At 45.2% G+C, this 14,891-nt stretch overlaps 1 protein-coding gene across 11 annotated transcripts in view; it reads left to right on the forward strand.

The window, feature by feature from the left end:
- The window catches only part of AKAP13 (A-kinase anchoring protein 13), a 362,601-nt gene extending 348,191 nt beyond the window's left edge, over positions 1-14,410 (forward strand). For 9 of the 11 annotated variants that reach the window (XM_026448352.1, XM_026448354.1, XM_026448347.1 and 6 more), the window contains 7 exons: positions 395-556; positions 999-1,069; positions 1,532-1,576; positions 5,331-5,381; positions 6,127-6,576; positions 8,541-8,874; positions 9,670-14,410. In XM_026448352.1, coding sequence (XP_026304137.1) covers positions 395-556; positions 999-1,069; positions 1,532-1,576; positions 5,331-5,381; positions 6,127-6,576; positions 8,541-8,874; positions 9,670-9,719 — 1,163 coding nt within the window. In that variant the 3' untranslated portion in view covers positions 9,720-14,410. The remainder of the gene's footprint in view (positions 1-394; positions 557-998; positions 1,070-1,531; positions 1,577-5,330; positions 5,382-6,126; positions 6,577-8,540; positions 8,875-9,669) is intronic. The other 2 variants (XM_026448353.2, XM_026448348.1) reach the window with 2 other exon arrangements.
- The last annotated feature ends 481 nt before the right edge of the window (positions 14,411-14,891 follow it).

The raw sequence follows: 14,891 nt of genomic DNA on the forward strand, positions 1-14,891 counted from the left end.
GAACTCACTCCATATTGGCGAAGCCAGAAACCCTGACTGTTTTACTTGCTGTTCTCAAATCAGTCCATCTTACTTTCCAGGGAATATGTTCTGGCTGCTTTGGATATGATTCCAGAAGCTGTGTAACTTCTAGTAAATTACTCTGCCTTCCCTGTACACTTTCAAATTTCCTAGCCTCTTGTATATAAAGTGGAAGGTCTCATCTCTAAATTTCTAGTAGAGTCCAACCAAAACACATACCCTGAGCTGAGACCCTTCTCTGAGCAAAGGAACTCACCCAGTCACTCTTTGGAAATTTCCAGTCATGCTTTTTGTACGTATCATGTATACTGTGAACTTGTTTTCTCCTCATTGAAAGATAAGATGTCAGCTTTGCATGTTTCCTTTATTCCAGTGGAGATCCTTCAGGGCTTGGTGAGTGGAAGTCTGGGAGGCACACTTGGGCCAACTGTCAGCAGCCCCATTGAGCAAGAAGGTGCGGTCGGTCCTGTTTCCCTGCCCCGGAGAGCAGAAACCTTTGGAGGATTTGACAGCCATCAGATGAACGCTTCAAAAGGTGAATGATGTGAAGTCATGAGCTTTTATAGGCAATCCTTGACTGTCCCACACAACTCAAAATGACTTGTACTTTAGTAGCTACATTGTACTTTAGTAGCTACATCTCTGCTCCTATTCAATCAGTAAATTTCTTAGTGAGATCTTAAGACACTCAAGAGCCTGCCAGTCAGACTCATACTCATTTTGAGTAACAAAAAAGATTTTCCTAAGATATCAGCTAAAAGAGTAATAATACATGTTCCTGCTTCCAGCTCTTCTGCATCCATAAAATTATTAGTAATCACTTAGCTGCCACCAAGCTGCTCCCCCTTTTTGGGGGCATCAGTAGGATTCAGAAATACTACGTCCCCAAGATACCTATATGATATTCTTTCCTTCGCTAATCTGTTTCACAACTTTAAAATTAAAAAAAAAAAAAAAAAAACCTATTTTTTGTTTAGGAGGCGAGAAGGAAGAGGGAGATGATGGCCAAGATCTTAGGAGAACGGAATCAGATAGTGGCCTAAAAAAGGTATTTCTCTTTAAAATACACTATGAACCTCCTTGGCACTTTCCTCTGAATTCATAACCTTTGAAATTATTTCACTTTGATGTTGTTTTGGATGCCTGAACTGCTGCTTTTAATAAAATTATTTTCAGGGAAAATCACATTTTTAAAACAAACAGTACAGTTAAGAGTTTCACATTATTGGCTGGTGGCCTCACTGGCTTAGGGTGGTGTGTTTACATTCATAACTCTACCATGGTCCTGGTAGGACCAGTTTCATTAGGTTTGTTTCAGGTGCTCCAAACCAACCTGACCTCCTTACAAGGTGTCAGTGATAAGTAGTTCAACCTTAAACCTTCAGTACCTTAGTGAGAGGCTGTGGTAGGAAAGAAAGAAAATGGAAAGCTACAGCCTAACAGAAACACACTGAATGTCATTTTTGCATCAAGATCTTCATTTTTTATATATATGGTTTTTGTTTCATAGGGTGGAAACGCTAACCTGGTATTTATGCTTAAAAGAAACAGTGAGGTAAGGACATTATGAGCTATTTAAGAAAATATGTGTTTGTTACCATTGTCAAGTTAGGAATATTCTTTGTTCCTTTTTTTCTTTTTGCTGTTACAAAGAGGCTAACTGCTGGCTATCATCTGTACATGGAAATAATACAGTTGTCAGGTTCCTTGACCTTTCCCCTTTTTTTGGTCCTAGGGGCACCGTCTTGGAATTTTGCCACTTAGAGAATTGCCTGCTAAGATGGCCTTTGATTCTCTGTCCTTAAGAAAGCCTTTTGCTGCCTTTTTTTTTTTTTTTTGAGATGGGGTCTCACTCTCCCTGTATCACCACAGCTCACTGCAACCTCTACCTCCCAGGCTCAGGCAATCCTCCAGAGTAGCTGGGACTACAGGCATGCATGCCACCATGCCCGGCTAACTTTTGTATTTTTTGTAGAGACAGGGTTTTGCCATGTTGCCCAGGCTGGTCTCAAACTCCTGGACACAAGCAGTCCACCTGTCTCAGCCTCCCAAGGTGCTGGGATGACAGACATGAGCCACCTTACCCAGCACTTCTTGCTTTTAATCAGCTTTCTCTAAGTAAGGCCTGCGAAACCCCCGTGGTGGTTTCCTTTGGTCTAAGCACACTGAGTACTCAGAATTCATAGCAGCCTTTTCTATCACAAGCCTGATACCAAGAGCCACAGGTCTGGAACATGGGCATTTAACTTGTAATTTGACACAGTAATTTCTTATCCTTCAAGTACTCAAGTTATATCATCATCTTTTTTTTTTTTTTGGAGACGGATCTTGCTCTGTTGTCCAGGCTGGAGTACAATGGTGCAATCTCGGCTCACTGCAACCTCCATCTCCCGGATTCAAACGATTCCCCTGCCTCGGCCTCCCAAGTAGCTGGGATTACAGGCATACACCACCACACCTAATTTTTTGTATTTTTAGTAGAGACGAGGTTTCATCATGTTGGCCGGGCCGATCTTGAACTCCTGACCTCGGGCAGTCTGCCCACCTGGGCCTCCCAAAGTGCTGGGATTACAGGCCTGAGCCACCACGCCCAGCCATATCTTCTCTGAGTATTGCTTTAGACTTAAGATGTGTCTTATCTGTGAAGCAGCCTTGGTGTCCTTCTGGAAGGATGCCCATCCCCCACACTCCCCCGACTCCTTGTTGTGACATAATCTTCAGATTACTGCCATCTCCAAAATTAATTCTGAGTATTTGACTTTGTAAGCAGACTAGAAGCAGATACATGATAGTTGCTTTTTAGAGTATACTTCTCAAGCATTTTGATTGTGTTTCTTCTTTTTCTTGTGCTTGCTTTTAACATATATTAAGTCTCCAAGGAACTTTATTTTGAAATTTTAAGGGGAATCTTTCCATTTTCCCCCTAAAATACAGAAGGATATTGTTTTGTATTTGTTGCCACAGAAGTCTAAATACAGTGGAGTCCTGAAGGAATCCTTCAGTGTACTTATCTTTAAATGACAAACTTGAGCTTATGGAAGCTACTTGCTCTCTGGATCTGCTGCTTGAAAATTAGCTCACTGCAGCCTCCGCCTCCCAGGTTCAAGCAATTCTTCTGCCTCGGCCTCCAGAGTAGCTGAGACTACAGACCCGCACTACCGCACCAGGCTGATTTTTTTGTATTTTTAGTAGAGACGAGGTTTCACCATGTTGCCCAGGCTGGTCTTGAACTCCTGACCTCAGTTCATCTGCCCGCCTCAGCCTCCCAAAGTGCTGGGGTTACAGGCATGAGTCATTGCTCCTGGCCTTGATTTTGCTTTATGGCAAAATTTCCCCCCTATATTTAGTTAGAAGAATCAGGGTAAGAAATAGTAGAAGACCCATTTGTTTTTCAGACATTCCAGTATGGATTAGACACTATAAATGCTTAGCTAGAGTCGGCAGATTCTTCAGTTACTTCTGTCTGCTTATTAAGAATAAAATAAGGGGGGCCAGTCTCGGTGGCTCACTCCTGTAGTCCCAATACTTTGGGAGACCGAGGCGGGTGGATCACTTGAGGTCAGGAGTTCAAGACTAGCCTGGCTAACATGGTGAAACCCTGTCTCTACTAAAAATACAAAAAATTAGCCAGGCATGGTGATGGGTGCCTGTAATCCCAGCTACTCAGGAGGCTGAGGCAGGAGAATCACTTGAACCTGGGAGGCGGAGGTTGCAGTGGGCCGAGATTGCACCACTGCACTCCTGCCTGGACAAGAGTGAAACTCCGTCTCTGTCTCAAAAAATAAAAATAAAAAAAAAAGGGGTAAAAAGTTTTCTCAGAAGAGCTAAGCCTGGTAATTAAGATTTTTGTGTTTTGTTTTTAAATGACTTAAGTATTGTAAAAGGAATACATGTTCATGGTAGATAAGTAACATAAGTTACTTAATAATAAACATCCCACCACTGGAAAATAGCTACTGTTAAATGTTTGGTATTTATATTTCCAGCCTTCTACATAACATATCCGAGTTGTATATGTATGAATAGTATAAAAAGTTTTACTTAATTTCTATCAATACTTCCTAGAGCTTCATATCTTGCTTTTTTTTCCTCTTAATATGCATTAAAAGCATTTCCCCAAGGCATATTTTTACAAAGCCTGCTGTTGAACAGCTTCATATTATTGTGTACCATAATTTTGTTAATCCTTCTGATAGTCAACTGTTTTTCTACATTTTGCTTTTAAAGCAGTGAGCTAAGAACATCTTTGTACATACATTGTTTTTTGCACAGCTCTCTGATTATTTCCCAGATATGCCAAAATGCTATCGAATGAAGGTTTTGCAGTGCTTGGCACTACCCATTAGATATACAAGTGCCCATTTTCATCTTTTACCAACATTGAGTATTATCATTCTTACAAACTTTTTGTTCGTTTGATAATTTTGCATTTATTTGATTTCAAATAAGGTTGAGTCATTTTTAATATGACATATAAATGCTATTGGCCATTTATATTTCTTCTGTAAATTACTGGTTTGTGTTCCTGGCCTATTTTTCTACTAGGGTATTTTTTTTGTCATAATGTTCAATGAGAGCCTTTTTTAAATCAAAGATTTTTCCATTTGAATTTCTATTAGTTCTTTGCCTTTTAATTTTAATTTTACATTTTACATACAAATTTTTGAAAAAATCATGTGGTGTCTTCCATTACTTCTGTGTTTGCAAAGCCTTCCCTGTTTCAAGATTAGAAAACCTTCTAGTTCCTTCCAGCTCTTTTTTTTTTTCTTTTTGAAATAGGATCTCGCTGTCTTGCCCTGGCTGGACATAAATATGGTTTATTTTTTACCTTTGACATTTTCAGATATTTGAACCTTTTTTTTTAAATGTGAGCTAAGGTCTCAACTCAATTTTTTTCAGAAATATAGCCAGTTTTATCAGAACAATTAATTGAATATTCTTTTCTTTCCATTGATTTGAAATGCTACTTACATGCTAAATTGTTATGGGAAGTGTCTGAAATTTCTGTTCTGTTGCACTGATGTATGCTGTTTTTATTCTAGTCATTTTAAGTATTGGAAGCTTTCTAATACATTTTAACTTGTGCTGATACTCCTCCTACACACAGGTCACATTGGTCTTCTTTTGTTTTTCTTGGCTGCTGGTGCTCACTTATTTTCTTTGGTGCTTTCAATTTGAAAATATTTCATAAAGATAAAAGCATTTAGTTGTATCTTAAAGAAGCCATCTTATCAGGTAAACATTAGTGTGATGGATTCTGAGATACATAAAGCCCTGAAACAAATGTTTCCATTTTGTTCCTTTGGCAGCAGGTTGTCCAGAGCATTGTTCATCTCCACGAGCTCCTCAGCACTCTGCAGGTGCGTGCCTTCATCTTCCGTCCCTGCGTTTATTTGTCTAAAGAACAGCAGCTTGGGGCTGTTGTTGACTTGGATCTTTGAGGTTTGTAGGCTGTTTATGGGTAAATGGGGCCCTCAGTCTAGGGAAGACTGGCTCTTGTGGTGAGAAAGTTACAGAATGCAGTGGGTAGAGTATCATCAACCTTCCAGGACTAGAATTAGTGAAGAGCTGGTGTGCTGTAGGCGTGGCTTGATAACCATGCTACAAATCACATAGCATGCTAACATGCACTTGGGAGATTATTTCACTTTAGAAAGCCTTAAGTATGATTTTAAGTTTCTATATCCCATATCTTGTACATTTGAATAGAGTGGCCTTCCTAATACAGCTTCTGTTTCGGACTTCCCAGGAACATCCTCAAATTCTGCTCACTTCCTTTCTTGAAGATTTGCCCTATCTCATTCGTTTCTCCCACTTCACACACACACACACACACACACACACACCCAGGTAATACCAGTGACTGCAAACAGCATGTGACCAGATTTGACAAAAAGCCTGTGAGTTCCTGCACCTTTGAGGTTCTTGTGTGTTAAATGCCTGCAATTATCCTGGAGCATTTTTATTAGATGGGCTTGAAAAATGAGGGGAGAGTTCTAGTCCATCATAGTGCCTGGTGCCCCCTGCTGTGGGGTCAGGAGAGATCCAGAAGTTGGCTGTCATCCTGGCCAGAGTTGCAGGGCTCTCCTCTGTGTGCCTCCTCAGGGTGTGGTGCTGCAGCAGGACAGCTACATTGAGGACCAGAAACTGGTGCTGAGCGAGAGGGTGCTCACTCGCAGCTTATCCCGTCCGAGCTCCCTCATTGAGCAGGAGAAGCAACGCAGCCTGGAGAAGCAGCGCCAGGACCTGGCCAACCTGCAGAAGCAGCAGGCCCAGTATCTCGAGGAGAAGCGCAGGCGTGAGCGTGAGTGGGAAGCTCGTGAGAGGGAGCTGCGGGAACGGGAGGCCCTCCTGGCCCAGCGCGAGGAGAAGGTGCAGCAGGGGCAGCAGGACCTGGAAAAGGAGCGGGAGGAGCTCCAGCAGAAGAAGGGCACATACCAATATGACCTGGAGCGACTGCGTGCTGCCCAGAAACAGCTTGAGAGGGAACAGGAGCAGCTGCGCCGGGAGGCAGAGCGGCTCAGCCAGAGGCAGACAGAACGGGACCTGTGTCAGGTAATGGGACTCCCTGACGAGAGCAACCTAACGATGATATGAATTAAGAACCCCTGTGTACTAAGCACGGTAAGAAAGTGAGCAGAAATACAGAGCCTGTTTTTGGCCAGATGCAGTGGCTCATGCCTGTGATCCCAGCACTTTAGGAGGCTGAGGTGAGAAGGTAGCTTGACCAGCCTGAGCAACAGAGAGACTGTCTCTACTAAAAAAAAAAAACAAAAAAAGTTTTTAAGAATCTTTGTAGCTGGACACAGTGGCTCACGCCTGTAATCCCAGCATCTTGGGAGGCTGAGGCAGGCGGATCTGTTGAGGTCAGGAGTTTGAGACCAGCCTGGTCAACATGGCGAAACTGCATCTCTACTAAAAATACAAAAATTAGCCGGGTGTGGTGGCAGGCGCCTATAATCGCAGCTACTTGGGAGTCTGAGGCATGAGAATCGGCTTGAACCTGGGAGGTGGGGATTGCAGTGAGCCGAGATCTCGCCAGTGCACTCCAGCCTGAGCAACTCCGTCTCAAAAAAACACAAAAAAAACAAAAAGAATCTTTGTTTTACCCTGAAAGAGAGGCAGAGGGAGAAAGTCTTTTTCTGCTTTTTGCATCTCTAGGAGACTAAAGAAGAGAATGGAAGTGCTGGGGCATTTTGGTCAGGGCAGTAATGGATACTTAGAGTTGGCAACAGCTAGAGGAGCCTCCGTGTATCTGAGAAAATGGCTGTCAGCCATCCAGGATTTTAGGAGCAACCCCCCTGCTTTGTGTCACATCAGAAGTCAGGCATGGCCCTGACCTGAAGGAACTTGTAGCTTAATGGGGAAGCACAGCAAGAATAAAAGAGCCCCCAGAACATGTGGTGTCTGTGGTCTTGAGACAGCAGGAAATGGCTCTCAGGCCAGAGTTGCTGGAAGAACCCATGTGGCAGGATGGGTGGGAGGCAGTTACAGAGGGAAACGCCCATCCCAGCAACTAGGGGAGGCGGCCACTCCTCTTGTGAACAGATGATATTCTTGCTTGGGGGTGTTGAGACAGCTGCACTCTGCATAGTTCCTGATTTGCCTCTCTACTGCTGATGAAACCTTTCTTTCTCTATAGCTGCTGCTTATATTGGAAAGCTTTTGGTAATTCAGCATACTCACTCCTGAGCTTATTTCAGTGATATTGCTTGGTTATTCCAAAACATGGATGCTTGTGGCAGATGGAGAGCCTGGGTGTACACAGATCTGCCTGTGTTTTGAAATGCATATCATGTTGCTGTTTGTTTGACTGATTGACCTTGGACCATGAAAGAAAATTATACTGACATCTTCCAGAGTAGGGGGCAGTTGTAGCTTTCAGCAGATGTTGCCAAATATATTGGGCAGGGGGGAGCAGCAAATGCTGTGTGTTGCTTTTTATGACCTAAGGAGGGATTCCACCCCATCTCAATACAATCATCAGTGCTTTGACAAAGGAGGGTTCCCAGGCAGCTAAGAGAACCCAGATTAGATGATCCTCTTTATCTCTGATTTAACCTTTGACTAGGATTCTTGGTGTAAGCTCGGCTTTTCCACTTACCCTCTAACCTGAACAGGTGTCTGTAATCTCTTTGCCCTAAAATACTTATCTGCATCCCTGTGCAGAGCAGTCTTAAGCAGCTCTCCTTCTTTCTTCAGGAAATGGGAATTCTTTTCTAAATCACCCCATCAAAGGTACTGTCGGTTTTTTATGACGCCAGTGTTTGCGTATGTAGTAAAAATATTAACAGTATTGAAGGCGGTATTTTTAACATGTTTATAGATACTACTTGGGGGAGGGCAGCTAATGAAACCTTTGAGCTCTATGCGGTCCACAGAAGTGAGCTCTGTAGAGTTCACAGAGGTGGGTAAGTACCCAGCCAGCACACCCAGTTGAATTCAGCCAGGATTTATTGAGTAGGCGTCAGGGACGCTGACAGCCTCCAAGTGAAAACCCTTCTCTTGAATATGTACAGGTTTCCCATCCACACAGCAAGCTGATGAGGATCCCATCGTTCTTCCCCAGTCCTGAGGAGCCCCCCTCACCATCTGCACCTTCCATGGCCAAATCAGGGTTATTGGACTCAGAACTTTCAGTGTCCCCAAAAAGGAACAGCATCTCTCGGACGCACAAAGATAAGGGGCCTTTTCACATACTGAGTTCAACCAGCCAGACAAACAAAGGACCAGAAGGGCAGAGCCAGGCCCCTGTGTCCACCTCTGCCTCTACCCGCCTGTTTGGGTTAGCTAAGCCAAAGGAAAAGAAGGAGAAAAAAAAGAAGAACAAAACCAGCCGCTCTCAGCCCGGTGGTGAGTCACGCACACCTGCTCTCCCTGTGGCCATGGTGTCTGTGCATTCTGAGAGAGGGTAGATTTTAGTGGCATGGGGCAGGGTTGAAAAGGGTACAGTTCAGATGTTCACAAGCCAAACTGCTATCCTTCTCACCAGCTCCGCTTACTAAGAGCGCTCATGCAACAAACATTAAGAACCCACTCTGTGTGGCACATGTGCAAAAGCAGAAAGCATGGGTTTCATTTTCAAGGCATTATCCGATTGAGGAACTGCAGCTCACCTCTCAGTGAAGTAATTCAAGTCCTCCTTGCCTTTCTGGGCCTAGAGTAGTCATTGCTAACAGCTAGCATTTGGTGATTTAACTCTCAAATGACTGTATGAAGTTGGCACTGCTAACCCTAAGAGAAGTGAGGAAACTGAAGCTCACGGAGGCTAACTAATGTGCCAGCGGCCACAGAGCCCGCAGTTGAATTCTAAATGCCTCCCCGTTCATGTGCCACTTTTCCCCCTGAATCCTTCTCTTTAGGATTGATCTCTCCCTTTTGTGTGGCAGGTTAAAGAAAAATGTACATTTTCCAGGCCTCTTCATAAATTCTAGTGCTTATTAAAAGTTAAAGGGAGCATTAGACAGTGAAGGATATCACCAAGAACCTTATTAACCAAATCTGTTCAGAAACCCCAGTGTGCAGAGTCAATTGCCCATAAGCCCCCGTCACCTATTTGCATTACAGAAGACTTTGGGTTGGGGAGGAAGTTCAATGAAAGGAACAGTTTTTCTGAATTTTTTTCATTCTTGGTTTTCACATTTCCAGATGGTCCCACATCAGAAGTATCAGCAGAGGGTGAAGAGATCTTCTGCTGACCCTCTTCCTCTCTGCTGACCCAGCAGCTGCCTGCTGATCCTGGCCAGCCCACCTCTCCTGCTGTCCCCACATGCACAAAGTCTCTTACACTGGACGCCCACTGCTCCTCAGCGTCCAGTCCTCCTGGGCGGCCCCAGGTCCTGGACAAGAAGGAACAGATGATCTTGAGTATCAGGGTGGGGAAGGAGGCCCAGACTCTGCTTCGGCCGTGATTTGTGACTGCCCAGGACTCTCAGGTTGGGCTGGCCCTACTCAGGATTACACTGAAAGTAGTGGCCTCGTAAGTACAGGTGATGGTTTTGGACATGTCAGGAATTCCTAAAGGCTAAAAGAGTGTATCCAAGTAAGGTCTGAACCTCTGACTGCCTTTTATTTGGGGGAACACAAAACCAAACAGAAGATGTTTTGGACTTGATCTGTGTCCATACATGGGGACCTGTCTGCATATATACATGGGGAATGCTAGAAGAAGGCCCAGTCTGCACCAGACGTCTGGTCCCCTTAGCTCAGTACAGGGGCAGTGCCTGGATGGACCCAGAGCCCCTGCATATCAGCACTTCACCCAGAAATCCTAAGAGACTGGTTTCCCTCTAAACCCATCCCGTGCACGTATCACCCATGTTTTGCATGTATTTCTCATTTCATTTTAGGGATGACAAACATTTGTGAAACCAGTGAGAGAAGGCTTGATGTGTATAAAAGACATGATCTGCACCACCTCCATCTCGGTGTTTCAGGCACTAAAGCAACAAAACAACCCATAGTATCTCATTTTGTCATCAAATCCAGAAGAAATACCCTGGTTTTCCCACATGTGGTATTTCCAGAAGAAATACACACATGTTTTGGGCACGGATAAAGTGAAGAGGCCTACTCACCATTTATCCCTGCAGGGTGACACCTTTTGGTTGTTACCACTCAGAAGTGGCTACGGCCTCCTGGCTGTGTTCCTGAGCCCCTGTCGTGCCTCTCCCAGACAGCAGCTGCCTGGCCCTTGCTGGGTGAGGGCATGCCCTATGGGCACACCACCGCCAGGGGCCAGGCAGAAGCTGTGTTCTGAGGCTAGGAAAGCTGGCTGAGAGGTGGGTTCAGGCGAAGGGTGAAGCCATGTGTTCTTGCCAGTGCGGGTCTGGAGAGGAGCTGGCCCAGAGGGTGTGGTTGTGAAAGCGCCCTTCTTGTGTTAGGAGGCCTTGGCAAAATTGGATTTCTTCACAAATGTATCTGAAGGTCTGTTGTTGAATTGTACTCTGCCCCTAAAAGAGGATACAGATGCTGCCTGCTGCTCGGCTTTGCTTTTGCTTTTCCCGCCGTGTTTTGATCTGTGTTCACTTGAGGCTTTCCCCAGTTGGTGTGTGCAGGACAGTTCATGGTAATGTTGCCCTCTGAGGCCCCGTACACCAGAAGGGAGGCCCTGGAAAATTTTGTGCTTCCAACGTGGCCTTCAGTTGTTGCTTTTTTGCCCCTTAGAAGCATGGGGCTTTGAGCACACTTAAAAAAAGAAAAATCTGTAACTTGGTGCTTATTGATGAATTGCAAGCTGGCCTTGCAGATGGAGATATTTATCTTTCAGTTTATTTGAAAGAGGTCTGGTTTAAAATTTGTAGCCTAGATTTGTTTTATTTATTATATGTATGTGTGTGTTTGTATTTTTCTTTTTTAAGGGTGAGCCAGGACTAGCCCAACAGTCTAAACTATCCAGTCAATATTGAGTGAAGTGGCAGCCAGCACCGCTCACTCTGTGACTTTTGAAGTGCCTTGAAGGCCCAGATGAAATTTTAAAGGGAAGGGTCCATGTCCTTCCGTCCCCCACCCGGCCTCATTCTTTAATCAAAGGATATCTTCTCCCTTGTTTGAGAATGAAGAAACTCACCACCTCTGAGCTACCTTTGCCTTTTTCTGTCATGGAGAATACCCACCCTTCAGAAACAGATTTTAAGGCCAAAACCTGCTGATTTTTCTATTGAAAATATCATGTCCCCTTGCAAAGACCCTAAACAAAAAGTTAAGTTGCTTTCTTCCACCAGTCCATACACCTCCAAGTTACAGCTGAATCGTCGTGACTCTCCTGAGATCTACCCTGGGGCTTGGCTATCTATTCTGGTCACTAGCTCCAAGTTCCCCTACAGGGATTCGCAGGAGGGTAGTACTGAACCTGCATTCTTCTCCTTGTAAATGTAGGCTGGGTGCCCCTGTTCTCCGGGTTTGGAACGATAAGAGGTTGGTGCTGACTGGATTTACTCGCGTACATGCTCTTCACAAAAACACCGTGGATGCTGAAGTTAGAGCATGTTGCCACAGAGCTTGACATCAGTGTTAGAGTGTCTCTTGCCCCCCTAGCTGTGATGTTTCACCTGCTTTGGTTGTTTTGGTGTTTTTTTTTAAAAAATGGAGATTTCACATCTGCCCAGACCTCACTCACTGAAAACGATTTCGGCAGGTTCTGGTTGGACAAGTTTAAAATCAGAAGGTAGTGCCTAGAATCCCCCCAAGCCACCCAGCTTCATCCAGGAATACAGTCTGCAGTGCTGAAAGGGAACCACTTACCAAGACCTGTGCTTACATGCCTTCGTCATCTCTCTTCCCCCTTGGAGTTGTCCTCAAGGGGATTTGTTCCTGTCCTGGGGGGTTTACCTGGGATGGTGGCTGCCTGTGCTTTTGCTCATGGCCTTGACAGTGTTCTAGTTGCTGGATCTAATGGCCTGTCTTGGTTTCTCTCACATGAGAAGAGGTTGTTTTCTGGGGTGACTCAGACTGAATTCCCCGTACTGTTTCCATACCAGGACGCCATGTTCTCCATCAAGCTGAAGAAATCAGGTGCCTGAAATTGTGCTTAAGTTTTGGGGGAAAGATGGAGTTCCTATCCAGAGCCCCCAGATGTTCAGAATCGAGTGAGCTTTCTGGAAGGAGACTGCATCTTCTCTCAGTTCCAGTCATCTCAGTCGTCATTCCAGTTGGGTGACATGTGCACTTTAAATGCTGTCACGGTTGGCTTCATTTTCAAGACAATCAAATGTATTGACTGTGTTTTCTTCTTAGAAAATGGAGAGGGTTAAAAACATGCAAACTGCCACTTTTGGCCTTTGCCAGTACTCCCTCTACCCCTGTGAGAGCTATCTGGGGGAAAGAATCCTTACCAGGGTTTCTTTGGAAAGGTACGAATCTTACCTTTTTTCCCCTTCTGTGTCTCAGGGTAATACTCTGTTCAGTGTCGCCCCTTTGCTTATTTTCTCCCATATTTGTTACCTTTCTGAGGCCTCAGTATTAGTCGTGAGCACAAAGTTTGGAGACCCTTGGTGTTGTTTCTTGTGCGGGAAGGGAGGTGTTAGTGTGTGCAAGGGTTGAACTAGATAGACCCTGCCTTAGTAGAGGGTGGGACCATAACCTTAGAGGCCGGAACTTGATCCAGAAGTTGCTGTCCGCAGAAGTGCTTTCTATTTCATCATTTTTGTCTCTAGGGCTCTTTTTCTGTAGCCAGGTCTTTCTTCCCAGGGATTTTGGTATTTGCATTGGAGTTGAGGTTTACTCTAATGATGGGTGGCCCAACTGTGCCCAGAGGACAGCCAGGCCCTGGGAGGGGGTTTAGAAAGACAGTCCTGGTGAATGGGCTTCAGTGGTCACAAAGAGGGTGGCTGTGAGGTGACCCCAGACACTTCAGAACGACGTGCACCCTCTGCGTTTGGATGTCCTTGGAATGTGGGAGCCTAGAAATACCTGTGGATGAAATGGGGGCGGCGGCTGCTGGAGATCTGTGTGCCTTGCCTTCCTTCAACAGGACCAACTAGGTGTGCAGCCACCTACGGATGTGTCCCAGCCAGCCCCGTCGCTCTCGTCCCTCCTCAGGGACAAAGAAGAGGGCAGGGAGTTTGGGCTTGGTTTTGAACTTGCCTTTCAATGTAGCAAAGCATTCCTAGTTTCGGAGCCTTGGAATCTGCTACCTGCTGGCCAGGCTTTAAAATGAAAAGTGTTTCAATGCTGCCATAAAAGGGGGCGGTGGGGAGGAAGGGAAAATAAAGGCATCTTTCTAAGTACTCATCTAATTTAATTGTCAAAGATTGATAGGCCATGAATTCTCTATCTCACTAAGGGTTAAAGGCGGGCGACCCCCCACTGACTGTGTCCCCTGCCACCGAAGTAGGTGACCTGCCCTACAAGCAGGTGGGACCACCTGTGCTGCGCTCCAGGGGGGCTTCTGCAGGAAGCACTCACCCCCACCTTCCCTGGCCTGAGCTTTTCCCCTGCCTTTCGTCACCACCTGAGGGCATGGGCAGTCCCCGAGCCCTGGCCATGGGGCGTGCCTGGTGAGTTTGCCTGCGGTTCAGGCTTAGCCTGTGGTCACCTGTGTGCTGCTGCCCGCGTGGGGTGCGCAGGGATCCGCAGGAGGGTGGTTGGGATACACCGGATACCTCTGCTCTCATTGCTCGTTTGCAAATGCTCTATGGACATTTCTGTGCTAAATCATATTAAATAAAAAAGACGGGTTAAAACCCAGATGCTGTATATTAATTTGTAATTATGTATAAAGTGAAGCAGTTTTAAACTGTAAAGATTTTTTTCAGTGTGTTTTCTGGAATTTTGCCACAACATACTGGCTTTGTATTTTATTTAGCTTTCTTTCTAGTTACCAGCTTCAGATCCTTGTAAAGTCCCCCTCAGCCCTTTCAAAAAAAAAATAATAAATTTCCTGTGAAGTCTTGATTGGTGCTGTCATTTATTCCTGTTCCTGGTTCCTGTAGAAGGGACACTCCCCATCCACCCCCAAAGCTCTTGACAAGAGGCTTCTCCCAATGCAAAGGTTAATTTCCATAGTTTCTGAAGCCAGATTCTGCACCGAGCAGCTGCAGGGGATCGATCTCTCTCTCTCTCTCTCTCTCTCTTTCTCGACGGATCAGCCCTAAAGTCAGAGTTTATGCCAAGAGCCCAAATTTGTATTTCCAGATAAATCAGTGCAGTGAATAGGAACTTTGCTATAGAGCCTGCAACTTCCCTTAATGTTCGTTTCTCTTCCTTCGCTAACATTCTCCACCCCATCCCACCCCCAAACTAGAGCAACTGCCAGAAACTAATTCAAGAAGAAAGATCGTCTCTACTTGTAGCTCCCGGGTGTTTCACCAGGTCTGACCCCGGAATGCCGGGTCTGCCCTGGAGACACACAGGGCTCTAGCTGTCACTGG

Source organism: Piliocolobus tephrosceles, chromosome 6 (genome assembly GCF_002776525.5).
Source record: "Piliocolobus tephrosceles isolate RC106 chromosome 6, ASM277652v3, whole genome shotgun sequence".
Taxonomy (NCBI): domain Eukaryota; kingdom Metazoa; phylum Chordata; class Mammalia; order Primates; family Cercopithecidae; genus Piliocolobus; species Piliocolobus tephrosceles.